Raw genomic sequence first — 13,466 nt, 5'->3', positions numbered from 1 at the left:
AGGGGACGCTCCGCTCCCCGCCGCGGACCTGCGGTGAGAGCGCCCGCCTGCCCGTCCCCGCCTCCCCGCGCCGCAGTTCCCCCCTCTCCGGCTTGTCCCTCCGGTTCATGTTTTATCGCTCCGAGCTCAAAGAGCGGCCATAAGGGCTGGCCCGGCCCCCTGGGCCGCCCCCGGGGAAGGCGGGCGGGCCCCGCCGGGCAGAGCGGAGGGGCCCGCGGTGCCCGGCATGTGGCGGGGCGGGAGGGCCGCGGCTCTGCGGGCGCCGCCCGCCATCGAGTTCCCTGAGGAGAGCCCGGAGCCGCGTTTTGACGGTAAGCGGGGCCGGGGGCGGCCCTGGGGGGCAGCGGGGAGGGCGGCCTTTTGTCCCGGCTCCCCCCGGCTGGCGGGGCGGGCAGGAGCGCGGAATCACCGCCTTCCTCCTTCCCTGGCTTCCCCTCCGCTCTGAGGGTGATGCAAGATCGGGCAGGCCCTGCCCTGCGGTCGCGGGGCGAGCTCCCCCTCCCCGGGCAGCTGCTTTCCGTGCATGCTTAGAAAAATTAATTGGCTTCCTAATTAGCGTCTTAACCCACTCGCTCAGTGGCAGCTCACGTGGTGCCTCTTTTGTGAGCCAGGGTTGTGTGGAAGCTGTTGTGGGTTGTAGGTTGTTTTGATGTTTAGGTCAATAGGCGTGTACCGAGACCTAAGTTCGTTCGTCTGACTGTCCCCTTCCAGAGTCCGATGTGCCGGCGGAGCTGCGAGTTGCAAACGGGTCGCAAAAGTTCGTGAAGTTCACTTCGACCATCCAAAACCAGCTGCTGCTTGTGTCGCTGCTGGAGCATCTCTGCCACATGTACACGCACAACCCCGTACATTCGAGGTGTTTGTTCCGAAGTTAGTAAGAGTAGTTCCTTCCTGTCTCTTAAACTGCCTTACAGCAATATCCTTCTGTGCAGAATTGCAGTGTAATATCAATACAAAGCTGTAGGTTTCATCCCGTTGGGACAAGAGTAATTCTGTGAAGAGGATGAATAGCCTGAATCAACTTAATTGGGAATGACAACTTGTCTTATTTTTGAAAACAGTAACAAAATATTGCTGCAGATGTAAGGATCAGACAATTCTGTTCCAGCTAAATCGTGTGAGTTGCATCATGAGAAGGGCAGCAGTTCAAATTATGTAACTGTTAAATGTGATCTAAAAGCACAGGTAGAAGAGGAATTTAATAAAAATATTTATAAATAATTAGCTGTAGCATAGTCTTCATTAAGTTTTTCAGAATTGTGTTCTGGGAAAATCCTTTATTTTGCCGTAAAGTCTTTTTCATTCAGGGAGATCGCATCTTTAAGTGTGAGGTGTTACTTTTAAAACCTGTCTTCGTGGTGTGTGACTTACCTTGAGTATTTTGTTCATTTAGGCATAGACTTAATGTATTTGAGAAACAACATCTAAGGTTTTTCTCATTACTGTACGTGATTGTAGAAAATAAAATCTCATAGTTAAAATTGAAGCCATTTATAACATCCAGTAACAACAGTGCAGACAACTGTAGGTTTTTTTTGTTCTTGAAGTCTGATGTAGATGTTTCGCCCTGGGTCTTAGTATTTACCAAACAAAAAAATATCTGGGAAAAAAAACCCTACCAAAATTCCTCCTTTTGTGAGAGGAACAATAAAAAACAACCTGGGCATCTTCTAAAGTGTGTAGCTGCTCGTGTGTACTTATATATGGAAAATTACATTCCTCCACTGGTGTAATTTAAACCTATTTCCCAGGTAGAATAAATCCAATGAATAAAAGAAACCCATACTCCAATAGTTGTATCTGTTTTGTGGTTTTGGCTGGTGTATTCATGTTCTCATGGTTGGGATTTTCCCACTTCTCTAGCGTGTGTAACTGTCTCCGTAAGGCTTGTGTAGCAAAATTCCTGATTTCTTGCAAGTTCACTTCCCATACACTTTATCTCCTTTAAAAGATCAAATAATAGGCTGATTTGTGAAACACTGGTACCAAAGAAACACCTTAAAAAACTCTTATGAGCAGGCTTGTTTTAAGACCTTGAAACTCCTAAAACTTTTTACTACTTTTTGGTAGCATCTTTGCAGTTGCACCCATCTCCAGCATTTGTTAGGGTTTTTTGTCTGTCACAGTTGTTTTTCCCCAACTTAGAAAGATGAGGTGCTTGGGGTGGTGGTAGAAGGGAGTGACTTCAGTCTTTTATTATGAGGATGTGCACAAGTCTGTGGGTTTGGATGGGAATCAGAAAATCTTGACGTTACCACTTTTGATTATAAATGAGTCATTTTAATTGTTAAACCTGCTTTGAATTCTTTTCTTTTCACTGATAAAAATTAGTCCAAAAGTAAAATGTAAGTGAAGGGGTGGATGTTTGTATAATTCATCAGCTGAGATGAGGAAGAAAACGAGATGAAGTTATGACCCTGAAGGGCTTGGCAAATGCAAAGGAATTCCCAGAGAGCAGCTCGACTTTGGATTTAATTAGTTTTTATTGCAAAGAGTACGGAACCAGCATTAGAGTAGGAGGGACCGTTCGGTTTTTCAGATGTGTTACCTTTCCAATAAAGTTTCTCATTTACATGGTCTTATTGGCAGGCTTTATTTAATGTGTGTCTGACCTTTCTCTGTTCCTTTGTGCAGTACTTCGGCAGGCTTTCACAAGAACAGGGCTGCTCTCTCCTTTTGCCTTCTGTGATGAATTTAGTACTGTAAGACTGCAGCACAATAGAGCCATTACTGAGCTGATGAAAGCAGCTAATCAACAAATACTTAACGGGGTAAGCTTTGTTACACGTCTTTGGCACCTCTGCATTAAGGAGCTTTTGTTTGGGGGTTCTTTTAATAATGGATTGGGTCGTTTTAGTAATTACACAGAGTTGTTTGGGATGGCATGTTCTGGTTCTATTGGTGCAAACCAAAGTTTTTGAAGCCAGCAATACTTTGTACCCTTAAAAAAGTAGTTAAAATGTTTATAAGCACAGGCAAGGTGTTTTAAGTATTGCTACAGCTGTTTTTTGACGACGGACAGACATCCATTTTCAACTTTAAACTGTTGGTTATGTTAACACCCTTGTATTTACATTAGTGGAGGGCAAAATTTGTGTACTGTGCTTCAGGCTGAATCAGACCAGTTTGCTTCTCTGGCTGCTCGACCTAAGCTAGTTAATTTTGTCTTAAGCACATTTTAGAGCCCTCATTTTATCCTGTTTGCCAGCAGAACTCTGAGAGGGCAGTAATCTCTCTAGCAGAGAGCTGTTAACAGATTACCAGTGGGATAATAATACTTTAATTTGGTGAAGCTTTCTCTACAGCATGTGCATGGCTGTCAGTAACCTCATTTTCTTGTAAGAACATGGTTGTAGTTTCTGTTTTGATTAAGCTGTCTGTGCTGGTGGCACAATAGATCTATTATTCTTTCTATATGGCATGTCTTCATGTTGGATTTTGTTGTTTCGTAGGAACTGGATAACAGAGAGCTTCATGCAATTGGGTATGTATTCAAAGCATGTAGAAATACTAAACTCCCTCCCTAGAGTTCTATGTTCCACTCTGAATTTAATTAATACTGCATTTCATATTTTGGCTCTGAAACATAGGAAAAAAAAGAAAAAATCTCTCCAAATTTTCAAAATTATCTGATGAAAATTCCTCCTTCAGTACAACTCTCACGTTTGGTGCCACCATTCGGGAAAACAAAATTTATCAGGCCTAAATGTAAAACAAATATTCTGAGTAGTTCTGTTAACACAGAGGGTGGGTTTGTAGCACATGTGCACACTCTTGCAGTCTGCTGGTTTTCAGTATTCACTGAAACAGTGACTGGTACAGTATGATAATGTCAGTTTTCATAATTGAATAGTATTTCTAGAACGTGTACACCTTTACCTTACTTACAAGTTGTAATTTAGTTTAATGCAGCCTAAATTTTTCTGATTAGGGAAAAAGAAGTTCACTTTGAAGCACAGACTTCACGCTACTTGAATGAATTTGATGAGGTTGCAAGGCTGGGAAAAGGAGGATATGGCAAAGTATACAAGGTATTCTTTACCTCCCATTTATAACTGATCTGTTTATATCTAGTTTTAATTTGGAATTTAGAGTTAGTGTTTTGGCTGTAGTGGGTTTTTTGAATAGAAGAGTTGCAAATCTGCACCTTGGAAGGAGGTTGGTGTTTCCTTTCAAAAGATGCTCAGTTGTGGTTAGTTTTCAGTTTGTCAGAAGCAGGAAATATCAGATGTTTTACTGTGTGTATTTTGACTCTTTTAAAGTGAATGAAAGCTCCTTATTTCATGTGAAACATTGTGATATATTAACTTTAAACAGCCTCAGGAACTGATTAGTCTGCACACCCCAATGCTTCAGTTGTGGCTGCTTGAAAAAATCAGCTTAAAATGAGCATAAACTGTCCAACCCAATGTTGAAGTGTATTAAATACTTGTAGTGTATGGCCAGCCTGAGGTTCCCTATGTGGTACATGCCATATGTAAAGGACAGTATTTTTAATTAATGGAAAGATAGCTGCAAGGGTACATATTTCACAAAGGTTGGATTAGATGTTTGCAGTCCTCAAAGAAGACAACAGTACAGTATCCTTATCTTACCCAGCTGGGGCCTAAACCCAGTTTCATTCTCTGATAGAGGTGAGGCTCCATATCAGTGGAGTGCAGAAATTAATTTTTAGAAAGTAGTAGGTTCTGAAGGATTTAATTAATTAATCTAAACACGTTAACATCTAATTTTTTCTATTGCAATTGTATTTCAGGTCAGAAACAAGTTAGATGGTCAGTTCTATGCTATTAAAAAAATTAATATTAAGAAGGCTACAAGAAGAGATTGCATGAAGGTATTCTTCTTTCTGTGTTTTGTCCCTGTTTTAACTCCTTGTTGGTTGTAGCTTGTTCTGATGTAATTTATTAATGCAGTTAGTATTTCTCAAAACATTAAAAATGTTAATACAATTTTTTATGCATTCTGGGTTTCTGAAGGTTTGACCCTGTCAGTGCCTACTTAAAAAATTAAATGAGACGTATTTAAGTCCATTAAAAGAAGCATATTAATTACTTTAATTTGATCATCTCTGTGACCACGAAAATCACAGTTCGTTTTAAAGCTTCCAGATTTTCTCTGTTACTGTAATAATTTTATCTCTTCTTTCTCTGTGAGAAACTGTTATTTTTTGTTATCTTTTGTGTTCACTAAGCACTCAAAATAAAGGACTGTCACACTGGGGGGTTTTCTGGTCTTTTTAGGTGCTACGAGAAGTTAAAGTGCTGGCTGGGCTGCAGCATCCCAATATTGTAGGCTACCACACTGCTTGGATGGAACAAGTCCAAACAGTACATCCAAAAGGAAAGTATAGCATATTGTGTAATTCTTGCTTGCATCTTACAACCTCTGTACTATTATTTGCAGGAGAGTATGCCTTGTCTGATAAAATAACTATTTTTCCCCCTCGTTAAAACAGCCGTAAGAAAGGAAAATTAGAGGTGATCGATCACCAGGTCCATCTGTGCACTTCAATCCCTCCTTACCAAATAACTTATCTGTTGCTTAATGGTGAATTTGGAACTGTGGAAGTATTAGCTTGACTTCTGGTAATATATGAGGAGGATTTTAAAGTTGTGTGAAGTTCAGTGCAATGCCATTGCATTAATTTCCATTAAACCTTTTAAGGCAAGAAGTAGTGAGTTGACAAGTGGTCAGTGGTCAGTGAGCCATTTCAGATATTGGGAGGAAAATGATGAATAGGAGAAAAAAAAATCACAAATTTGCTACCATGTTTTGAAGCTGCAGAGTTGTAGCAAAACTAGAATAAGTCTCCTTCTATGCTTCTCTTGCTATCTGGAAAAAAAACCCCACCCAAACTCCTACTTCACTTTCCACATAAGAGTTTTTAAATTTGATGAATTGTGTTTCACTGACAGAGCAACCAGATCTTTTTGTGTATCAGCTCCTGTCTGTCACTGTTGAGAATTTACCTACTTTTGTGTTCATTTTACACCTTCTCGGCCTCCTTTTTCTTCTCTTCAGTTTCTTTGTTCTCAGCTCTTTCCACATTCCGTCCTTTGGTCCCTTTGCAGCCCTAATCCATTGGTCCCTTTCTTGTCCTTTCCCTGAATGCCTTGAGCAGTTAAATCTTTTGATCCTCTCTTAGTGGGAAGTTTGGTTGTGCTCTGTATGGCTTTATTGCTTTCCAAGTCAGTGACTTGTTGCCCAGCCAGCTATAACCACAAAAGAAAATACATAGGAAGTTTATAGTAAAACAGGCAAAATTTTTTAATCAATGATCTGGAGAATCTCAAAAGATGCAACTGTTTAGTGCTAGGGATCCTTCACAAGTATGCAGTGGTGATAATGTAAGTACATAATGAGATCTGTAGATGGGGTCTGTGGTACTTAGGGGTTTTCCTTGTCTTACAAGATTGGTGTTTTTATATTTGCTTCAGTGTGCTAAAAAACCCATCTTGTTCACCTAAAAATACCATTTTAATGAAAATTATTTCCCAAATATCAAGTGTCTTCAAAACAGCAGCAGCATGATGTGAAGGCTGGGGCCTTGTGGAGCTGCTTCTTTAACTGTTTCATGTAAGCCTTATTTTGAACAGGCTGACTTTTTAAAGGTGCAATCTAAGTAAATATCTGAGAGCCCAGTACAACCCTTTTAGTGACTTTGTTCAACATATATTTTCATTTAAAGAGAAATGAAATACGTATTAGGGTTTCTTCTTAGTTGACTTATCAAGCACCTTTTGCAGCAGCAGATATAGGGGTAATCTACAGGTAACAAAGTTAATTCAGTAAAATGCTGTAGTTTAAATGCTATTTTTTAATAAATATATGCATACATTTTTTATTTTATAAAATACCATATTTATCTTTTCATCCAACAGCTAAAACAATAATGGAGTTGCTGCCATTATCTTTGGAGCAAGAGAGTAGCAAGTGAGTATTACAAATCTCGGTGGTAATGTATTTGACTTTAACAGAAGGCTTTTTTTTAAGTAACATTAAAAGTCTACAGAATTCAGCATGTGGTGCTTTTTGCTTCCAAATTATAACAAAAAAGTTGGAATTATCTTTGTCAGTGTTTGTCTTCTTGTTGCATAAGCTGAAGATACTTCTACCTCCTTTGGCTCTCTCAGCTTCTGAGTGCCAGGATGTAGCACTGGGCTTCCAGTTCACCTCAAAGGGTCTGTGCCAGTCAGAAACAGTGATCAGTGCTGTGGGGTCTTATTGGAGTGATGGGGCCTTCTGCTTCCCAGAAGTGTGGTGAGCCCTTCCAATGAGGAGATGGAATTTTGTGCGGAATAGAGTGTAACTTCCTAAGTTCGAAGGGCTGGAGCTGCCTCGTGCATGTCCGGTGAATGCTGTGTGCCAGGACTGTCTCTGGGACACAGAGCTGTCTGGGTCAGCTGTCACAAATCCCTGCTGGGGGAAGGTATTACAGTGGCTGGAACCTGCACTGCCAGTTATGTAATCCTGGAGTTTTATGTGGGGAAGGAGCTGAACTCTTATTTGGGAGTGCAGTTTGCAATTAGAAAAAAGAAAAGTTTTCAATATGGTGTATGACAAATAGATGGTATGAAACTCTGTACTTATTTGGATTTTTCTCCCTTTTTTATTTTCAGTGATCACTGTCACATTCAGGGTGTGGAAAGTGGCAGTTCAATAATCTTTGCTGACCTTACTTCACAAGAAGAGAAGTCCTGTGACAGTACCAGTCTCAGAAATCTGGGGAGTCAATCGGTGCAAAATATAGACGAAAGGAATGATTTTACAAACAGCAACAGTAAAGAGAGTGTGAAACCAAAGAAATGTGAATTTTCCATAGAATTACCAGAGGACTCTGTAAATAATGTTAGCAGTATGTCAACTGATGTGAAAAATCATTCAACACGGGGACCTCATTCCAGCATGGATCAAGATGCTAGCACAGAAAATCAGTCCTGCACTGAGGAATGCTCCAAGAATGATGTAGCTCTCTGTGGAGAGTTTGAGGTAAATACAGTTCTCTTTAAATATACTTACCTGCTGTCTAATTAAGTGATGTTTGTAAAGCAGTTTGGTAGGCAGAGGAATGATTTATAATGATAAATGTGAAAGAGTGAGAGCCAAAAGTTCAGACAGTTTTTACTGAAGTGGGTAACAAACACCATGACAAGGAAGCTGACCAGAGGAGCTGGCAAAACTCAGCATGTATGAGAAAGTTTCCATGTGTTAGTCATCTTGAGTCATTTTAAAGTACCTACATGAATAAAAAAATACTACTGCTGCATAAAACAGCCCCATCAAACTTCAGCATTCAGCAACGATGGCTCATGCAGATGTTATTGGTGGAAGTGTCTGTGTGCCATGTGGTGCCCATACACTGTAGGGGTACATGTGAAAAAGAGAAAAGCAGCTTTGGGCAGGGAATGGCCTGTGCTTATAAAACTCTTTTAGCATTTATACCATACTGATATATGGTGTAACACAACCAGCTCTGGAATGTTTCAAGCTTCTGCTACAGTTTGGAGTTCCTTCTTGCAAGAAATCCAGTTTTAAAGGTGTCTGCTTGAGTTGTCCAGGTTATGAGATGAACTGGTACATTATCAGAAACTGAACTACATATTCATGGTAAAGATGGTTGGACCAACCTAAGCAATTCTATGATTTTGTATCAAGAGGTTAATTGGGGGGTTTTTTTGCTATTTTATAGTATTTTATACTATCAAGTTGGAATGAACCTCTGTTCAGTATATCTAGAAGTACTTAAACTCCAATTTGAATATTAAAGTATATATCTGGCAGTTTTGTTAGCTTTTATCATATAACAATTAACAGTTAAAATTTGAGGAACAAAGAAAAAAAAACAAAACCAGATAGAATTGTTGCATCTGCTTCTTGAATGCAGTAGTTTAGTAATACTGTACTTGATGTCATTTCGGTGTCTGGTTCTTGAGGGGGTTTTTAATAAATGTTGGGTTTATTAGCTTTAAAGACAATAACTCAGGAAATACTGATCATATTAGAGTGGCAAAATCATGGCCCATTATTTTTCTCTTAGGTGGAGTATCGTTTGATGCTTTATATACAAATGCAGTTGTGTGAACTGTCCTTGTGGGATTGGATTGTTGACCGTAATAAAAGATGCAACAAGAGAACAGAGGAAAATTCCAGTAAGATTCATCCCTGTCCTAAAAATTTGCTTATTCATTGTAAAGCACATAATTACTTGAGGTTTTTTTGGTGGGTTTTTTTTTGTCATTGGAAGCCCAGTTGCCTCATTTTACTTCAGCAGCTCATAATACAGATCTTCATCATGAGGTGCTTTAGTCACTTAATCAAATAGCAGCTTGTATTGAATTTCTGTATGATAGATGTTGGTAAAAGGATTTAAATTCCCAAGTTTTAGACAACTCTTCAAAAAAGAATGACTGTGTGCCTGAGGCATAGTTGTTACCTGGAGAGATCAGTGTCTGGGCAATACTCCTTTTTTGGAATAGTTTTTTAATTGACAGAATCTGCTTCTTTCTCAGCTGTTTTAAGGCTAATTTGTCTGCTGTGGAAAATACAAATACATTATTTGATCCTGACAGGTTACATCAAAATTAAAAGTTTGTTCCCAAGAATCAAAAATGCTATGCAGGCTAATTTGTAGTAGGCCTAAAGGATCTCACATGTACTTTACCTGAGTCCCAGGGGAGTTCTCAGGCCCTGATACCAAACAGGCACCAATAACTGTTGACATTTGGAAGAACAAGTCTAATGCTCTTAAAGCATTAGAGACATGTTCCATTCCCTGGGGTGGCTGTATAAAAAAAGCATGTGTGTAACAGATTGTAAAACATGAAGTGCATGATTAATGTTTCATCTTAGTTTTAATCACTATTGAGATAAATCTGTCCTTCAGTCATGGAGTCAGGTTTACCAGTGAACTATGTGCTGACTTCCACTAATCTCTCCTGTAGTCATAGGCTTTTAGTCTTCATGAGCTAAAAGATGATGTTCCTGGTCAGGAAATGACAGAATTATTTAGGGCATTTGCCCTTGCAGAACTCCGTTTTCACACACTTTCATGGGTGACAGGAGAGGAAAAGTGAATGTTACCCCAGGTTAGACATGAAGAGACAGAAATCCAAGTGTGAGTAAATGATGAGTGCTCAAAGGGGCAACAGACACGTTAGATGTGGGTCACCAGAGCAGGAAGACAACGTAGTTTAATAAAACAGTAATGTGGGAAATGATAAAAACAATGAGATGCCAAGTTTATTAAGGACAGCTACAGCCAGAGGAGATTGGGAATTTCAGAGGGCAGCACAACAGCAGAAGGATTAGGATGCAAAAAGGAAAATCCATATTTAAAATATGCTCATTCTGTTAAAAATTTATTCCACAGCATAAATAAACAGAATCCAACAAGACATACCACCATAAACTTAGATAACACGGTACAATTAGCTGAAATAATGTCAATTGTTTTAAGGTCCATACCAGCTCGTGGATGTCCCCTGGACAATGAAAATTTTTCAAGAGTTAGTAGAAGGAGTTTGCTACATCCACAGCATGGGGGTGATGCATCGAGACATTAAAGTAAGTACATCAAATTATTGCTTGAGGTTGAAGAAAACAAAGGTAACTCACATAATGGGAGAGTGAAAGCAACTTCATATTGCATTGGACATGACCTGGGCTCTTAAGAATTTAGTTGTTACATATGGAAAAATACACTATTTCCTCTAAAGCAGTACCATACTCAATTACATTGACTTACAAGTGGATTATGATTAAAGTGTGGAAATGTCTGAAGTCCTGGTAGTTGTATAAAGAATTCCAGAATTCCACAGAGTTCCTGAGAGCCTGGTTTTGAGCCAGTGCTCATTGTTTTCACCACACATTCCCCTAATGGTGATTTTGCAGATACCTTGCAGAGACAGTAATTTCTGTGATAATACTCCAGGAAAGTCTTTCAGCATGTGAGTTGCTGAGAACAGAGGTCCAGTGGGTGGGTGTCCTGGATCATGTCTTTACTTCAGTGGATATGAGAAGCCCAGGAACTTGTTCAAAAGTGCTGCATCTTTTAAATTGAAGAAATTGCATTGAAGAAATGAAGAGTGGGGATTCACATCTACTTTATACTCCAACAGAAGATCAGCTGTTTCCTTCCTGGCCCCTGAGCAAGTGTCTTTCTTTCTAGATACCTCTCATCCCTAGTGGTCCTAAAGCCAAAATACATGAATAAAACTATTTCAGTTTTCCCAGTCAGAGCTCTCAAGTCTTTCATAATTTGGGTTTTTTTCATGGCAGCCTTCCAGAACCAAGCAGCACGTTGCAGCTGTGCTTATCACACAGGAAGGTGTATTTTGTTTTACATCATGTCTAGCCCAGTGGTATTTAGTCATCCTTCTGCTACATCACTCTGTCTAATTTCCTGTCTACTCTTGCCTGTTCCTGTTTGACTACCGTTCTGCAAATTTCCCATTTTTTGCTGGAGAAAAAAAAAGTACTTTATCTCTCCAGTAAATCTTTGGGGTTTTCCTGTTTTGCTTTTTTTCCTTTTTTTTTTCTAGATCCTTCTAGATACATGCTCTTTCAGCCCAAATGGTGTTGCTAACACATAATTTGGTATCAGCAATGACTATTTTTTCTCACTGCTCAAAGTGTTAAATAGTTATCTTGTACTTGTGAAATACTGGATTTTATAGACTTTGAAACAGCTGAAATTTCATAATTCTTTATATAGATATATTTTTAAATTGTTCTCTGTCTTGTTTTGTAGCCCAGAAATATCTTTCTACATGGACCAGATCATCAGGTAAAAATAGGTGACTTTGGATTAGCCTGCAAAGACCTCCTTTGGGATGATGCAGACCAGTGGTTTCAGACAGAAAGGGTAAATGGTAAGAGAAAAAAGCTTAATGAGCTTCAGTGTTTATATTAAAATCGTTAAGTATTAAACTGTTAAGTGAAAGGGTACCAGCACTAGCTAAGTCTAAATTGACTTTTTTACAGGACTGACACACACTTCAGGAGTGGGGACTTGCCTCTATGCCTCGCCAGAACAACTGCAGGGATCTCACTATGATTTCAAGGTAGGGAGCTTTGTTTTTGTGGGTTTGTTTGGGTTTTTTCCTGTTAACACATGATGGATAATCAGAATAAATCAAACCTTTCAGTAGGTAAATACATAGTATTTGGTAAATACATAAATATTCCTCCTCCTGTTACTACTGTTTTTGTTGAAACATGGATTTCAACATTGCCTTCTAGTTTATTATTAATGCAAAAATTGTTTTTAATATCATCTTGAGAATATTATATAGGTTTGAATTTGTGTTCCTTTAGTAGTATCACAGTACTTTTCCTATCATCATCAAACTTCATTGTTGTGAAACTTTTTCACATCATGACTTTTTTATGAGGAAAATAGCAGTTACCACAGAACTTTCTCTTCCCTCCGTTACCAGTCAGACATGTACAGCATGGGTGTTATCCTGCTAGAACTCTTCCAGCCATTTGGAACAGAAATGGAAAGAACAGTTGTTCTTACACATTTAAGGACTGGCCAAATTCCTCAGACTTTCTCCAAGCAATGGCCCACTCAAGCCAAGTATGTGGAACTCCTCACCAGTCAGAGCTCCACAGACAGACCAACTGCTGCTCAGCTTCGGGACAGTGAACTGTTCCACACCACAGATCATGTAAGTGATGCCAGTAACCTCAACCCTCACAGGGGAAATGCCCTTTGTATCCCTGCCTGGATACAGTTGTTTGAACTTCAGTGTGTGTGACTGAGACTTTTCATGATTATTTAGGCCACTGTATTAATGTTTCTGGTGTCCTTGCAGTGAGATAGATGGTCGTTAACTGTAGGTAACTTTATGAAGACTGGACAGTTGAGATGGATTATTATTATTATAGGTCAGAAAAGCTTTTGAAGCTTTTCATCACATTGGTAGAATCATTTTATCATTTTTCCATTTCCTTGTCCTACTACTTTGTGGACTAAGGTGTGGTATCAAGTGTGCAGAGTAGCTGTGGTGCTGCAGCACGTGGCTGTAGTGGATTGCAAACACAATCCAAACAGATCAGTAAGGCTTTATCCTTGCCTGGCTCTAGCTGAAGTAAACTGCCTCTCATTTTCAGGTTATTTCTAACCTACAACAGAAGGTGCGGCAGCAAGAGGAAGAAATAGAGAAGCTGAGGGAGAGAATAAGAGTCCTTTCTGAAGAGCAAAATGAACACATGAGACTTGGCTCTCCTGTTTGAGTACAGGAAGAACTAATCTATTGTCTATTGCTAAGTTAAATAAAATGTTTCTTTTTTACATAAAATATTTCAATTAATTTTCATTTCGCTGTCTGTTCTATAAAGGTCTTCATCCTTCTGCCTTCATTCAGGAGGCTGTGGTCAAGAGAAAGGATTCATGTTGCACAGGAGAAATTAAGAGAACAGCTTGTACTTACACAGGACTAATTTACATATCTTAAAAT

At 39.4% G+C, this 13,466-nt stretch overlaps 1 protein-coding gene across 2 annotated transcripts; it reads left to right on the top strand.

Moving 5' to 3' along the window:
- Positions 1 to 188: 188 nt before the first annotated feature.
- EIF2AK1 (eukaryotic translation initiation factor 2 alpha kinase 1) lies at positions 189 to 13,325 on the top strand. 2 transcript variants are annotated; one of them, XR_003534280.1, is made up of 15 exons: positions 189 to 311; positions 712 to 870; positions 2,635 to 2,771; positions 3,453 to 3,484; positions 3,932 to 4,031; positions 4,757 to 4,837; positions 5,244 to 5,343; positions 6,885 to 6,936; positions 7,623 to 7,992; positions 9,041 to 9,152; positions 10,460 to 10,566; positions 11,753 to 11,873; positions 11,986 to 12,065; positions 12,445 to 12,674; positions 13,120 to 13,208. XR_003534280.1 is itself a non-coding variant. In XM_027683636.1 (15 exons), the coding sequence occupies exons 1-15, from the start codon at positions 227 to 229 to the stop codon at positions 13,240 to 13,242; spliced, it is 1,893 nt and encodes a 630-aa protein (XP_027539437.1). In that variant the 5' UTR covers positions 191 to 226; the 3' UTR covers positions 13,243 to 13,325. The 2 variants fall into 2 exon arrangements, 1 of the variants encoding a protein (XP_027539437.1); XM_027683636.1 differs by having other exon boundaries at positions 191 to 311; positions 12,441 to 12,674; positions 13,120 to 13,325.
- Positions 13,326 to 13,466: the final 141 nt, after the last annotated feature.

Source organism: Neopelma chrysocephalum, unplaced genomic scaffold (genome assembly GCF_003984885.1).
Source record: "Neopelma chrysocephalum unplaced genomic scaffold, ASM398488v2 Primary Assembly neopelma1_65, whole genome shotgun sequence".
NCBI classification, from domain to species: domain Eukaryota; kingdom Metazoa; phylum Chordata; class Aves; order Passeriformes; family Pipridae; genus Neopelma; species Neopelma chrysocephalum.
The sequence above is the reverse complement of the archived record's forward strand: the minus strand, read 5'-3'. Positions and strand labels throughout refer to the sequence as shown.